At 50.7% G+C, this 15,740-nt stretch overlaps 1 protein-coding gene across 14 annotated transcripts in view; it reads left to right on the top strand.

The window, feature by feature from the left end:
* The window catches only part of KANSL3 (KAT8 regulatory NSL complex subunit 3), a 37,687-nt gene extending 24,689 nt beyond the window's left edge, over positions 1-12,998 (top strand). For 2 of the 14 annotated variants that reach the window (XM_033100847.1, XM_033100842.1), the window contains 8 exons: positions 1,142-1,309; positions 1,693-1,777; positions 2,160-2,290; positions 2,723-2,776; positions 3,095-3,204; positions 3,582-3,804; positions 4,138-4,271; positions 8,695-12,998. In XM_033100847.1, the coding sequence (XP_032956738.1) occupies positions 1,142-1,309; positions 1,693-1,777; positions 2,160-2,290; positions 2,723-2,776; positions 3,095-3,204; positions 3,582-3,804; positions 4,138-4,271; positions 8,695-8,715 (926 nt within the window). In that variant the 3' untranslated portion in view covers positions 8,716-12,998. Of the gene's footprint in view, positions 1-1,126; positions 1,310-1,692; positions 1,778-2,159; positions 2,291-2,722; positions 2,781-3,094; positions 3,205-3,581; positions 3,805-4,137; positions 4,272-8,694 lie in introns of those variants that run through there. The other 12 variants (XM_033100846.1, XM_033100841.1, XM_033100838.1 and 9 more) reach the window with 10 other exon arrangements.
* Positions 12,999-15,740: the final 2,742 nt, after the last annotated feature.

The following is a 15,740-nucleotide window of genomic DNA, read 5'->3' as shown; positions in this document are numbered from 1 at the left end:
CTCTGCTTCTCCCATATGTGCCTGTAGTCGCTGCCTGTGAGCTTGGGTTCCCTTTTGTGTGTCTCTCCCTGCCTCTGGTCTCCTCCCTCCATCCTGACTGCTGCAAGCACACCAGCCACTTACCAGCATAAAACTTAACTCCTTTCCCTTTTATTACCTCCTTCGTCCCTGATTGTAGCCAATGCCTTTCCCCCTGAGCAAGCCTGCCTGCTGGTTATGCCCTGCTGTGGTCTGCGGTAGCTCCCTGTGGCCCGTGCCAGCCCCTGCCCTTATGTGACTGCTGCCCCCACCCCTGATTGCCTGTGCTGAGAAGGGGGACTGGGCAGGGGTTCAGGGGCCTTCTGGGTTTAAAGAGGAGGGGCTCTACAAGGAAGCTGAAGGATGACCTGAGTCCAGGAGGCCTGGCCATGTGCAGGATGAGTCTGACTCAGTGGAGGGAGAAGCCCATCGTGTGAACAGGTGGCCTTTCTCTGTACTAGCACAAGTGACCTGGGGCCAGGTGGTGACATGGGCCACTGTTGCCCTGTTACTTTTGAGCAGTTGCTGCACAGGGGTCTTGGCTGAGATGCTTCCTTACCTAGGAGCTCCTCAAAGCCAGCCTGAAAGTCCCTTAGCAGTCCTTCTCGCTGCCTCTGCCCCGGGGGACTCGGAGCCCCACGAAGGTCCCAGTGTAAGAGAGGTGTGTAAGAGGAGTGGGCGGCCTGCTTGCCCATTGCTTCTCCCTGGAACTTTCCGCCCTCCAGCCGTGTGGGGTGGCGGAGCGCTTACAACAGGCAGTGATCTCATTCTGTGAGCGCGGGAAGTGCTGTTCAGATCTGCTGCATGAGCCTGTGTTTGGGTTGGCCGCTGCTAGGCAGGGCCGGGTGTCTTTTCCTTTCTTTTTGTTCCCACGACACAGAGCCCCTTCCTTCTAACCCCAGGACAGGGTGAGGGGTGGGGCTGGTGCCTTCCCTGAGAGGGGCAAGGTGGGACTGACGCAGTGGCCCTCGTGTTTGGAGTGTGACTCCAGACGTGGCTGCTGCTCCTGTGTGTCCCCACACACAGCTGTGCCCATGCGGGTCCCGGCTGTCGGTGTCTGGTGGCCTTTTTGGGTCAGGGAGGACCTCAGCACAGCTCCATGTCTTAGTTCCCGTTTCAGCAGAACACGTGGAGGAAGCAGAGAAAGAGGACCTCCGGGCCCAGCTGAAGCGGCAGCAGCCCCCCAGTCCTCTCCCGGGCAGTAAGGCCCCCAAGCGGCCCAAGATCAAGGTGGCCCTTGTTGCCCAGGGGGACCCGGCAGGAGGACCTTCCCAAGGGGGAGCCCCAGAAGGTGAGTTTCCCCAGCCTTTCTAGGAAACGCTGCCTGAGCTCTCCCGTCCCAGGGCGTGTAGCGCTGCCCTCGGGGCTGCTTCAGGGCGAGACGTGCCTGGAGTGAGGGCTCGAGTGGCTGTGGGCACGGGCATGGGGAAGCAGGACAAGGACCAGAGGAAGCGCTGGGGCATTCACAGCACCGTACATTTTGGGATTTTGTTTTGGTTTCTATTAAAGATAACAAAATATTCTAGAAAGTTTAGAAAATAGAAGGAAAACAACTCCACCCACCCCTGCTCTTTCCAGTCTTTGTCCGCAGTACCTTGCACTCACCCAGCTGTGGAGCCTGAGAAAGGTTGGCTGAGCAGCACTGACCAGTAGCCTTGGGGTTTTGTTTTGCAGCCGCGGGAGGGAGGCCCGTCACCATGACACTGGGGCAGGCGTCAGCAGGGGCGAAGGAGCTCACGGGGCTTCTCACCACAAGCAAGTGCGTCTGCCGTTGGTCTGTCCAGCTTTGCCCCTTCCTTCTCGTCATGCTTCTTCTGGTACACTTAGCGCCTGGGAAGATGGTGGATTCTGGATTCTGTCAGTTTGGGAATTGTGACTTCTTTCGAAGTGGGAGCTGTGTCTTTCTTTTGGGTCCTTAGAGTTCGCAGAGTGTCCCATAGCTCTTGTGTTAAGTCCTGAAACCTTTACTGTAGGCGTGGCTCTGAGAAGGACTGGAGGCTGGGTTCCGGAGCTGGGCTGAGCAAACCAAAGATTCTGGTGTGTCCATTGCTGAAGCCTTGCTAGGCCCCACCCTGGACCCCTGTGTTGCCAGGGCCTTTGCCCCTGACCTTTGGGTAATGAGCTCCTGTGTTTGTGTGCAGGCCCAGTGCTTCTGAAGGGGGTGTCTCCACCGGCCCCGCCCCCTCCGTGGTCCCCAGCAGCGCTGCGCCCAGTGGCTTGCACACACTCCAGAACCGCCTGGTGGCCACCTCTCCCGGCAGCTCCCTCCCAGGTACCTGGGGGCCCAGCATCCCTGCCTCCCGGCAGAGTCTGGGCTGCTCCTGGAGGGTGGTCCTGGGAAGGCATGACTGGAGTGGAGTCTGGAGGACGCTCCTCAGGGTCTCTGGCTGGGAGGCTGGAATTCGCTTGGGGCCGGTGGAGGGGTGGGGTGATTCTTGTGCGTACTGCACACAGTGAGTGACCACCCCAGTCTGCAGCCAGTGTGTCCCAGACTGTGAGGGGGAGAGAGCCGGTGGGAGAGGTACGTACTTGTTTCCTTTTGGTATTTTCAACACGTCTCAAGCTGGAGACGTGCGAGAGTGGGCCTTAGCACACAGACATTTCTGCCGGCACGCGTGCCCTCCCCTTCACCCCCAGCCGACACTGGAAGGCTGGTGGCCTGCGCCCAGCGGGCCCAGGCACTGTAGCCATCCTCCTCCTACAGGAGGACCTCCCTCTGCTGTGAGGCCCCTGGACTGTGTGCAAGGTGAAGTGGAAGGCAGGTACTGGAATTCTTTTGCCTTAAAAAGTCTTTCCTCTTCCCTGGAAAGAAGCGAGGGAATTTCAAGCTCTGAAAAGTGGGGTTCAGGCACTCTTTGATTTCCCTAAAACTGTCCAGAAGGTAGGGTCTGTGCTTTGGAGCACGCTGGGGTGTGCGAGGGACCGAAGGCCATGTTGCCGCAGAGCTCTCCTCGGGCACCCAGCCTGCATGCCGGGCAGCCCTTGCCGGCGTGTCTGAGGGAACGGGCATGGTGTTTGGCCTGGCTGCCGTCAGGAAAGGTGCTTGCGCTGTGCTCACGTCTGTCACACTCTCTAGGGGCCGCGTCAGCCAGCAGCCTCCTCCAGGGCCTCAGCTTCAGCTTGCAGGATATCAGCAGCAAGACGTCTGGCCTCCCAGCGAACCCCTCCCCGGGGCCAGCCCCACAGGTGCACCCCGGCCTTCGGCGGGTGGGCAGGGGTGGCAGGGGGAGGCCCTCGCTTGGTAGGTTTGAGCAGGGGCCTGGGTCTGTGTGCAGCCTGGGTCAAGGACAGACAGATGGCCTCTGACTTCCCAGCTGGGAGCATCAAAGGTTAAGGCTCCGTCACTGACGGCGTGGCAGTGGACCAGTTTTCTTGATCTCTCTGTATCTTTGTTTCCTTGTCTGTACAATGAGGATAATTGTCTGTCACAGAGTAGTTTTGAGGATTAATGAGATAATATGTGGGAAATACCTGGAAGAGAGTCCTTTGTGTGCTGTGGGCCCTTCGCTCGCCATGTGGCTGGTGGGCAGCAGCTGCTCACCACCTGGGCTTGTGTCCCCTAGGCCACCAGTGTGAAGTTGCCCACCCCCATGCAGAGCCTGGGTGCCATCACCACGGGCACCAGCACCCTGGTCCGCACCATCCCTGTGGCCACCACTCTGTCCTCCTTGGGTGCCGGTCCTGGTGGGAAGCCCACAGCCATCCACCAGCTGCTGACCAATGGGGGCCTCGCCAAGCTGGCAGGCAGCCTCCCGGGCCTGGCCCAGATCTCTAACCAAGCATCAGGTGAGTCTGTCCTGAGAACCGTGGGGACTCCCAGGGTGTGCCCCCCAGGGCCTTCCCGTCTCACGTGTGCAAAGTGTGCTGTTGAACCCACCCCCCAGTGTCCTGGCATGGACCCTCAGGGAGTCAGCTGTGAGGGCCCATCCCCAGGGAGGTTGAGAGAACGCAGGCAGTTTCCTGTCGCCTTTCAGACCGACTGAGAGAGTGTAGGTGACCCAGCTGGGGAGGAGGCCTAGGTGGGAGGCTAAGGGGTGTGTTATGTGGGGCAGAAGGTCCCCAGGAAAGGAGGGTGGGGAGGTGACAAAATACCTCCCTCCCTCCCTCTCTCTCTCTCAGGCTTGAAGGTCCCCACCACCATTACGCTGACCCTCCGTGGGCAGCCAAGCCGAATCACCACGCTGAGCCCCATGGGCACAGGAGCAGGCCTGTGCGAAGAGCCCACGTCCCAGGCCCTGCCCTCCAGCTCTCAGGTGAGTTGCCGGGAAGACGGAAGACACAGGCTACAGCGTGGGGAGCTTCCATGCCCTGGGCCTGCAGGCAGACCAGGTTCAGGTCCAGACTTGGGGTTTGTCGCCTTGGGACCCCGGAGCCTCCTTTCCTGCCCACTGCCTGCGTTGTTGTGAGGATTCAGTGTGTAGTGTTCGGGGTGTCGCAGTGCCTGCAGCTCAGTGTTTTTGTTTCCTCTCCCTCTCTGTCCCTTTCTCCTCCCCTCAGCCTCACCATGCAGAGGTCGTGGCAGAGGCTCCCCATCACCGTGCTCTTTCAGGCCTTGGCACCCACTGCCGTCCTTTTAGGGCACGTGGGTTTTCCTAGCTCCTACGCCATCAGTCCCTCAGCTGATCTGATGCCCACTACAGTCTTTGCACATGAAGCATTCCGGATCGGGTGTGGTGATCGAGAGCCGCCCAGAGTCTAGAGGTTAAAACAGTGTTTTGCGTCCAGTCTGAGACAGCACCCACTGTCTCAGCCAAGGCCTCCTGTGTGGGCAGGGTGCTGTGCCACCTGCTATGGCTGAAGGCTGGCCCTGGTCGCGTCGTCGCCACACCCATCTGCGGGAGCCGGGGACTGGGGACCGTGGCAGGGGCAGTTCCCACCTGGCCAGAGGCTCTTCTGCATGAGGTTGCTTCCCAGCCTTCGTTGGTATCATAGCCACCCTCCCCCATCTCGTTTCTTTATTTTAGTCATTATTTATTCAATTATGAAGGTGATTATGCTTGTTTTCAATAATTTAAACATTACAGAAATAATACAACTTAGAAAGTGAGAATTTCCCATGATACCATTCTCAGAGATGGCATCCACTGTTAGTAGCTTGATATGCATCTTTCTAGATTGCTCTTTCTATACAAAATATTTTCTTTTTTGACAAAAATGGGATCATAGGATATGGACTTGTGTAGCCTTTTTTTATAGAACATTGTGACATGTTTCCCTGTTTGTTACATAGTGACCTGTCTGTGTCTTACACGTGGCTGCCTGTCTGGGGGGAGTGGTACAGAAGCAGGTCACCACCTCCTGTTAGTTAGAGTTGGGTTGTGTTTTGTTTTTTGATATTGTAAATATTGGTCTAATGAACACGCCCGTCATGATTTGGGTGCCTCCGGGAGATTTCTGCAGGCTGGAGACCAGTAAGTGGAGGGTCCATACATCTACCATCTGGCACCTGCTGCCTGATTGGCCTTTAGGAGGATTTGCTGGTCTACAGTTCAAACCACAGTGACGGGAATACCTGTTTTCCTATAGCTTTGTCAGTTGTGGGAATCAGTATTCTTAATTTCATTAACTTCATGGGTCCAAAGGGAAATTGTTTCAGTGTGCATTTTCCTGATAACTTATGAGGCTGTTGAGTCTTTTATGACTTGCCTGTCTTATTCTGTCTGTTAATTTTGCAGCAGCTTTATATATTCACATGTTACTCCTTTATCTGTTGTATATGTGCTGCCGAAGCGAACACTCCTTTATCTGTTGTAAAAGTTGTATATACTTTCTTCCAGTCAATTGCTTATCTTTTTTTTCTTTTTTCCTTCTATTGAAGTATTAAGTGCTAGTCTTTTAACTTTTGTTTCTGGATCTTTTATCATATGGACATTAAAAATTTTTATACAGTAAAATCTTTAAATCTTTTCCTTTATGGTTTAAATCTTTTTGCATTTTCTTTTTTATGTTTTATTTTTTAAATTGTGGTAAAGTATGCATACGTACAATTTACCATTTTAGCCTTTTTTAGGCTTACAGTTCAGTGGTATTAAGTACATTCACATTGTTGTGAAACCATCACCACGCCACCATCCATCTCCAGAACTTGCTCATCATCCCATATTGAAACTCGCTGTTTTCTTATAATGCTTTTGTTTGTTTACCTTTAGTTTTTCAGTCCACTTGGAATTTATTTTTATATGCTGAGTGAGGTAAGGATCTAAGGTTGCTGAGTCCATTCATCCGACACCTCTGCTCTCACACCCTGGCTTCCTGTGCACACGTGGGCCGCCTCTGTACCCCTGACCTGTCTGTCCCTGCCCTGGCTTGGTGTTCTTGTTTGATAATGCAGGTCCTCAAGTGAAGGAAGTACCGTTGTGTTTCTAGTTTGCTAATATCTTTATTCTTTTCCTTTCCTTAATAAATAATAGGGTTTGAATTTTGTCCATTGCCCTTTTGGAATCAAAGGAGATGAATGAGCATAAATATTTCCTTGTAATCAGTTAAAATGATGAATTATTTGAATGGATTTCCTAGTATCGGACTGTCTAAATCCGAGATCCCGTATGTCCTGTTCTTTTTTGCACATGCCCACATTTGTTTTTATTGTGCACACAAAGGAAACAAGACGCTACCACAGCAGAACAAAGCAAAAAAGCAAGCAAGCAAGCAAGCTTTCAGAGGAAAGGCACATCTCCTCTTCTGATTGCTTTCATTGTACTTACGGTGTTGGCCTGTGTGTTAATGGTGAGATTGGCCTGTAGTTTCCTCCCTTCTGCCCCTGCAGCTTTCCTTGTCCAGTTGGTCAGGTGCGTGTCTGTCCTTACAGGATGAAATGCGAAATGTTTTGTTTTCTTCTCACATGCTAAGATATTTACATGGCCCGGAAATGATCAGTTCCTTGATGGTTTGAGGGAAACGACCTCCCAGCATTGGGGCCTATTTCCAGGCAGCCCTGACCTTTGCCGATGGCATGTTGATGACAACTAGGACCAGATCCTCTCCAGGGGACACCCTCTGTTAGGTGGGCCTTCAGCTCACTGCGGCCGGGGACTGTTCAGTGTTTGGAGCAGAGGTCACTGAGAGTCCTGGTTCGGGACTAAATGGAGGCACACAGTAGGTCAAGGTGTGATGCTACCTGATGGTATGAACGTGAGAGCTGTTTTTCCCTCAGTAAAAATGGGAGTATGCTTCCTAAGATTAAGGTTCTAGTGGTGATTCTTTTCTTACAAGCAAAGGAGGTATTGCTGGATTAAGACTTGCCTATTCGAAAGCTTCTGACAGTTTCCTGTGTGTGTAGGCTGCCAGACAGTGTGATACCCGGAAAAGCACTGGGCTGTGGGCAGGACCTCCGTCTTCAACAAGCTGTGTGATCCTGGGCAAATCACCCAACCTCTCTGGACTTTGGTTTTCTCATCTAGTCTAGTGAGGCGGTGATTATTGTGGTGGAATTAGTAAGGGCTCTTAGAATCTACTCAGGCTTTGGAAGGTGAATTTCTAAAGGGTGAAAAACAAACCACCCATTTGTGACATTTATGAGACAATTGGAAATTTGAACAGACCACATAGTTGTTAATATTAAGGAATTGTTAGCCTTTTTATGTGCGATAATGGTGTTTAAATTTGAAAAAAAATAATCTGTTTTTATTACATACTGCAATATTTATGGATGGAATGAATTTAAAAAGAAAAAGGTCGTAAATACCGACTAGACTTGTCTGAGGCACTTAGTCTTCTGTCTCGTTTCTGCACCGAAGGGACTTACTGTGTGTTTCCTTCATGGAGCTGCACTGTTGGGCTCCTTACAACTGAGATGCTGCAGTAAAGAGGAAGGGGGCAGGAGACTGCCGTGCTTGCGTCAGGGTCCTGAGAATGGACCCTTGCCTGTGGTCCCCAGGTCTTTGTCCTCTCTGGCCACGTGGCCTTGCGGCCGCTCCTGGGAAGCAAGCTCATTGCCAGGTATATGCCTCCCGAGACAGAGAGAGCATCTGTGCACAGCATGCCGTGGGCGTCTGGGACGCATGTCCTTTCCAGTTCTGACTGTCAGGCCCTCCTCAGCCCACCTCTGCTATGCCCTCCGCCTTCCCCTCTTTACTGCATTCTGAGACCTGAGGCGTTTTCCAAAGCTGAGATCCAGAGAGGTGGGAGAACGTAGGTGGGAAAAGCCCACCCTCTCTATGTCGCGTCTGTCTACCTGAGCTGCAGGGCTCAGCCATTCGTGGCGTCCTCCACCACACCTACCCCGAAAATGTGGACACATCTGAGAAGTGATGACGTCAGAACAAGTAGGGCAAACTTCCCTTCAGCTCTGTCGCCCTTAGCAGTCACCTGTGTTTGCTCTGCCTGGCCTCATCGTAATCATAGGAGCTCACCTTTGTATAGTTGTATAGGGGCTTTATGCAGATTGTCTCCTGTCACCTCACAACCACCTGGGGAGTTGGTGCTGTCACCTGTATCTTACAGATGAGGAAAAGGGTACTCTGAGAGTATAAGTCACTGGCCTAGAAGGTGGTAGAGGTGGGGGTCTGATGCAGCGTCCCTGTTCTGCGAACCACACACGTCCTTGCACCCCCAGCCTGCCTCTGCCCTGTTGAGAATTACTTCAGCGTAAATTCTCAGGAGTTGGGTGAGGGCTCTGGATCTGTCTGTGTTAAGCTGGCAGAGTTCTGACCCTTATTCATACCTCTCGTGCCACAGCGCCTGCCGCCAGCTCCCTGAAGACACCGTGCGACTGTTGTGCTTCACCCGGTGGTGATGGCTGCTGCACAGTGAGCCTGGGCCTGTGTGCTGTCCTGCTGAGCCGTCCACTTGTCCGAAGACCTCTTAACCACTCGTTTTGGCCTCCCCCCACCTGTTTTCAAGGTTGGGCCTCTGGGTCTTGTGAAACTGTTGGGCTGAGTGATACGGTGCCCACAAGGGGGTGTTGCCCTGCAGCCTCTGCCAGTCTGCTTCCCAGACTCCCCAGCTCTGGGGCAGACCCGGCCGTCACAGACCAGAGGCCCTTCTTCCAGCACCAGCTATCACCTGCCCCGAGTAGCGGTGTTGGACCACTCTCTGTATTTCAGAAAGGAGCCCCTTCTGGAAGTCTGCTGCCCCCATGCCAAGTTGGGAGACATGTATGTGGCCGGGGCGGCAGGAGCTTGGACTGAGAGCCCTTGTCTGAGGCCCAGGCTTGTCCATCCACCGGCCGCTGTCAGCACCAGATAGGCGTGCTCCTCGTGCAGCTGCCTCTTAGTAGCCTGCTGAGACCAGAAGTCCTCATTTCAGACCCACGAGAGGGCTGGGAGAACTGGGCCATCATCTCAGTCCCTTGGCCACTACATGTGGGGAGCAGTCGCTGCCAGGGGGTGAAAGCTGGCCGCTTTCTCTCTTTCATCATGCTCTGGGCAGTTCTGCATGCAGAAAGCCTGCGGGTCCGGAAAGGCTAAAGAAGAGCGATGGGACAGCAGCTGAAGTGGCCTCAAGGGCGTGTCAGGAGGTTCTGCAGTGAAAGTGACCTGGGCTTGAGGCTTTGCTTCTGGTACCTAAGGAACTGTTGAGTCCGCTGGAGTGGAGAAGAATTTGCCATGTTATCGAGGAAGAAGCCCCAACCCCCCGTCTGTCTCCAGTGCTGGGAGGTGGAAGTGAATGTCTGGGCTGTCCCAGGAAGTTTAGGTGTCAAGACGATGAGGCCATGCTTCAGTGTTTCTGTTTCTGTTCCCTGCGACTTTTGTCTGCTCGCTTAGAAGTGGGGAGATGATTGGCATGGATACCACTGAGCAGGGTTCTTGGTGCCAGCCTGGGCCGGAGGTGGAGGTTCCTGGAGAAGTGATCGCTGAAGACGGAGCTCAGAGCCGCTCCTCCCCCTCACAGCACTTGTGCGCAAAGGTAGTTGTAGATTTGACTTAGGACCCACCATCCAGGGCAGGCTCCCCTCCCTTCCATACTCTAGAACGTTTCCAGCCATGGTGATAAGTCAGGCAACCCAAGTGGGACTCTGCTCTGTATCTATGGGCAGGGAGGGCGCAGAGCATGCCATGGCCAAAACTGTGGTTCAGGGTCCTGACCCTCGTGCACCAAATATCCACACCAGGCCACCTGCGTTCAATCCGGAAGCCTCAGCTGCCAGTCTGAGTGGCAGGCAGGAGGGGTGCACAGTGTGCAGGAGTCTCAGGCAAGACAGACGGGGGTGGCTGGGAAGTGGACATCTTCAACCCATACTCTCCTTCCCTCCCTAACTCCTGCAGAGCTGGTCTCTGGTGATTCACACAGAATTAGGCTGTAATCTTAATTAGCTGGTAGGTAACTGCTTTCTGAAATTCAGAAGGCATTTAGTGAGTTTGAGGAAGCTATGAACTTTGAAAGAGGATTGATAACTTACAGTAAGATGATAACAGCAGGACCCGAGGACAGTAGACCGAGACTATGTGACACTTTCAGGAAATATTTGGGACAAGCGGAGGGTCCTGAACAGGCAGGTGTCCCTCACGCAGGAGCGCAGGCTAGACAGCGCTGGAGGGACTGCCCCCGACTGCTGGCCCTGTCCTGCCTGCATGTAAATCCTCGTATGCTTCCCGCGGTGAGTTCCCTAGGCTCCGGCCTGCAGAATGCCGGCACTGGAGAAGGGGACTTGTGAGAACACGGATGCTTTTCACCTTGGGGGGACGGGCTAAAGGGAGGCCACTGAAGCCCATAGTCACGTTCCCCGATTCCACATCTGCAACCACACTGCTTGAAATATAACAGGAAGCTTTCCTCTACCTGTCACATAGCAGACCTGCAGTCTACAACCTCAGACAGGGATACCTCTGGCTGGAAATGTAGAAGGATCAAGAAGGCTTTAGTTAAATTTCCGGATGGCATGCCTGCTGATGCTCTCTGGGAGATGTCCTCATGCTTTGAGAACAGGCAGCTGTGGAAGACCTGTCAGTCTTGGGCTGCATGGGTTATAGACTGCGCCACTGTGATGGTTCTGTTCTGACATTAGCAAAAACAATTAATAAAAACAGCTGTGCATTGCTCCAGCTCATTTACAGTTGACTTCCCATGTTTATTTGGTAATCACCCAGTGAGGTAGTACAGAAAATAAAAGCTGAGATACAGTGGGAATGCCTGATGCCACAAGGTAGGTACTGGTGAAGAAACGGAGGCACAGAGAAGTCACACAAGAGGAAGCGGCAGACGCAGGACTAGAACCCAGGTATGCTGGTGCCAGTGTCTGTTCTGCTCTGCACTGTGCTGGGGTTCTGAGATGGGAGCCCGGAAGTGGGGATTAGCCCAGGACGGGAGGGCATGGTGGCCTGGCCTCATGTGACCCTTCTCAGTTTCCTTCCCACCAGGCCTTGAGTGATTGCTGCTGCCATGGTGGGGCTCTCGACGGGGCCCGAGTCAGTAGGGTGGGGTCCTCGCCCTGGGTCCTGAGAGACCGAAGCCCCTCTGTACATCCTACACTCCACCCCCGCCGATAAAGATTTAAAGGTGAATGAATGAATTCCAACCTCCAGGTTATTTGTGATGTTGTGTTCAAGAGGACCTTCCCTCCGTCCTTGGAATTCCAGGCCCGTGACCTGGCATTGGCACCCTGTGTGGGTGCAAGCTGTCATGGTGGTAGACTGGAGTGTCCCATATGTGTGGGCTCACTTGTTAGCCCATAGTGGACTGACGCCTTCTCCTCCTTCCCAACTCTGCTCACTGACTCAGGGAGTCAGTAGGATTAGCGTTCAGGTGATAGCTGTCTTGAACGTGAGGAGTATAGGGACAGGCCCAGAGCAAATTATGATGCAGAAGAAGCTTTGTTAACCTTTTAGCTCCTTTTCTAAAGCATGTGTTAGCCAGGATCCATGTTTACAAGCAGCAGAAACCATTCACCACCCAAATCAGTTCTTAAAGGAAATCTCTCAGTAGGCATTCTCAGACTGGGGCCTGACACTCTCTGCTACTGACCTCAGGGTCTCAGGACCTCAACGGACTCGGACTTGCCAGGGGCCGGTTTGGATCTGGTTGTCCCAGGACTTTCCAGTTTGGGGGCCCTTCGTGGATGGCCAGTCTCTGTCTATTGGGTCAGATTCTGAACACAGTGACCCTGACTGCCTCAGTCCCACTTGAGACTGGCTCTTACATCTCCCTCCCCAGTCTAATGATCGTGTGTAGAGCAGGAAGTCGTATGGTTCATAGTCCTGCCTTTCTAAGAAGACAGGAGAAGGGATGGAAAAACAACAAAAAACCATTGGGCTATTTAGAGGTGTTTGTTTTTTTAAACCTGCAGTGACGTTGCCTTCATCCAGCATCCCCCACTGCTTGCAGCTCACATACCTAGGGCCAGATCAGAACCAGAAAATGACATTGGTACAGTAAGTGAGTATAGTTCTGCGTCATTTTATCCCTGCAGCCACAGCCCTGTCGAACCATCCCGTCACCAGAGTTCTCCCTTGTAACCACACCAGCCCCTTACCTCCCCACTCTGGACCTGTAGCATCCCTGTTAGAAACGATAGATAAATACCGTGTTTCCCGGAAAATAAGCCCTAGCGTGATTTTTCAGGGTGACATCCCCTGAACATAAGCCCTAATGCATCTTTTGGAGCAAACAGTATAAGACCCGGTCTTATTTTCGGGGAAACATGGTAGAACGCTATAGTGCATGGCCTCAGACACTGGCTTTTCCCCGCGCAGCAGAAGTCCATTGCTATCCCTCCAGATTGTGTGTATCAGTAGTTCTTGTTATTGCTGAGTGGATGGACCGCAGTTTCTGTAACCACCTACTGAGGGACATTTTGACTGTTTCCATTTGGAGCTGTAACACATAAAGCTGCTCTGAGCAAGTGTAAGCGGGGTTTTGTGTGAACATTAGTTTTCATTTCTCTGGGATACATGCCCAGGAGTGTGATTACTGGGTCATGAGGTAAGTTGTTAAGTTTTTTATGAAAGTGTCCAGCTGTTTTCCAGAGTAGCTGTACCATTTTTCATTTCCACCCATAATCTGGGAGAGACCATTTCTCTGCTCTCACCCGACTTGGATACTGTCTCTTATTTATTTAATAATAAGTATTTATTTATATAGCGATTATAGTAGGTGAAGGGTGATACCTCACGGTTTTTAAAATGTGTGGAGGTTTGTGTGTGGTCCCGGATACAGTGTCCTGCCTTGGTGTATGTTCTGTCACTTGAAATGAACGTGTTCTGTTGGGTGGCGTATAAGTGTTGGTAATTCTGTTGATTGATGGTATTGTCAGGTTCTTATGTCCTTGATGATTTTTTGTCAAGTTGTTCTACCAGTTGTTGAGAGTGGTGTTGAAATTTCCCACTGTAATTGTGGGTTGCCTGTGTCTCCTCTCAATTCTGTCTGTTTGTGCTGCACACATTTTGTGGTTCTGTCATCTGGTGCATACACAGTTAGGATTCTGGAGTCTTTTTGGTGGATTGACCCTTTTATCGTTACGTAATGTCTCTCTCTGTACCTAGTAATTTTCTTGGCCCTGAAGTTTACTCTATCTGACATTCTGATGTCAGTCTCTATCTTTTAATTGGTGTTTTTAGACCATCCCCACTTACTGTAATTATAGATATTTTAGGGCTTAAGTCAGCCATTTTCATTTTGTTTTCTGTTTTTTTCTTTTTGTGTTTCTTTTTCCTGCCTGCAAGTAGGTTACTTGAACATTTTTTAAGAATGCCATTTTGATTTATCTGTAGTATTTTTGAGTATATCTCCTCATACAGCTTTTAGTGGTTTGCTCTACATGTTGTATATAGAAAACTTACCACAGTCTGCTGGTATCCACATTTTCCCAGTTTGAAGTATAGAAGCCTAACCTTCCTTTATACCCCTTTACCCTCTGCCATCACTAATAAAATTGTCCGTATATGTTGAGAACCACATTAGACAGTGTCATAAGTTTTGTTTCAAACATGATTTAGAAAAATCAAGAGGAGAAGGAAAATCTATTGTATTTACCTATATTGTTATTTTTACAATGTTCTTCCTGATGTTCCAAGATCCCTACTTTGATCATTTCCATTTTGTTTAGAAAACTTCCTTTAGCCATTCATTTAGAGAAGGTTAGCTGGCAATAAATGTTTTCAATTTTCATTCATGTATCAATGTCTTAATTTCCCCTTTATTTTCACTGGATATATATAATTCTGGGTTGACCATTCTATCAGCACTGAAAAACATTATGCTACTTCCTTGGTTTCTAATGGGGAATCCGCTATCATTCAGTCCCCCCGCTCCCCCTCTCCCATAGACAAGGTGTTGTTTCTCTTTGTGCTTTCAATAATTTGTCTTTGTCTCTAGTTCTTAGACTTTACTATGATGTGTCTTGGCCTAATTTTCTTTGGGCTTGCTTGTTAGGGTTTGCTTAGCTTCTTTGCTGAATTTGAGGAATTTTCAGCCATTATTTTCTCAGCCCCACCCCCCTTTCCACTCCTCCAGACTCCAAAGACATGAATGTTAGATCTTTAATTATAGTCCACACAGGGCCCTGAGACTCTTCCTTTCTCTCTCTCTTTTTCACTCCGTTTTCTCTCTGTTGAGAATGTATAATTTCTGTGGTTCTGTCTTAAGTTCACTTATGCTGTCCTCTGTCCCTTGTATTCTGCTGTTGAGCCAATCCATTGAGATTTTCACTTAGATGATTTTTCAGTTCTAAATTTTCTATTTTGTTCTTTATGTCTTCTGTTAACCTTGCTGAGAACATTTTTTTTTCACTTAAGTATGCTCATAATTGCTCACTGAACTGTTTTTATGATGGCTGCTTTAAAATCCTCATTGGCCAATTCTAATATCTGTGACACAGCAGTGTTGTCAGTCTGTTGATTTTACATTCAAGCTGAGATTTTGCTGGTTCTTGGTGTGTGCTTTGAGTGGTTTTGATCGAAACCTGGACATCTTGGCTATTATCTATGAAACCATAGATTTTATTTAAATTTTCTGTTTTAGCAGGCTTTGTTTGAGACTGCTGTCAGAATAAGGAGGGGCTGTTTTGTTACTGCCAGGTGAGATGGAAGTCTAGCATCCCTACTTGGTTTTTGTTGACACTGGGGTAAGAGAGGGGCTCCTCTTTACTGCTGGGTGGAAGTAGGATTTTCAGCTCCCCACTAGGTCTCTGCTCGTGCCCAGCGGCTGCAGTGGGAACGGGTACCTCATTATTCTTCCTCACATTGCTTCAGTTCACACTGCAGGGCTTATGTGTCCTTGTCACTCCTGGGCAGTGGTGCATGTTCTGGCTCCACTAGACCTTTGCTGACAGTCCCCTGGGGGGTGAGGTGCCTTGTTACCTCCAGGTGGGGCTGGATGTCGGGCTAATCATAGGGTCTCCAGTGATGCAGTGGGGATGGGGGTGAGACCTCATAACCACTCATTGGATTGAAAGCTTTGGTCCCCACTTGGCATCCTTTGACAGAAACACCTAAATACTAGACATTTGAAGAGACATCCACCTCATTAAAGACATCACACTAGACAACATGTGCATCTGCAGCAGAGTCATTGGAAGAAACTGACCAAGAAGTGCATATATGATAAATACATGGAAGGAGTTAAGGCTAGAAATCATAAGATGAAACATCGTAAGATGAAACAACAATAAGAGAACACCAAAAAAAGAACGAGATGGAGGTATTAGTTATGGAAGAAATGTAATTAAAACAAGATAATGATGTAGTAACAAGGAGAAGGGATATGCTCAAGAATGAACGAATGCTCAGGGGTGCAAACCAGCGCGCGTCCCCCGCGGGTCTCCGCCTCCCAGCACGTCCCTCCTGTGA

This window comes from Rhinolophus ferrumequinum, assembly GCF_004115265.2.
Source record: "Rhinolophus ferrumequinum isolate MPI-CBG mRhiFer1 chromosome 13 unlocalized genomic scaffold, mRhiFer1_v1.p Super_scaffold_3, whole genome shotgun sequence".
NCBI classification, from domain to species: Eukaryota; Metazoa; Chordata; class Mammalia; order Chiroptera; family Rhinolophidae; genus Rhinolophus; species Rhinolophus ferrumequinum.
Note: the sequence above shows the minus strand (reverse complement) of the source record. Positions and strands in the feature narration are given on the sequence as shown.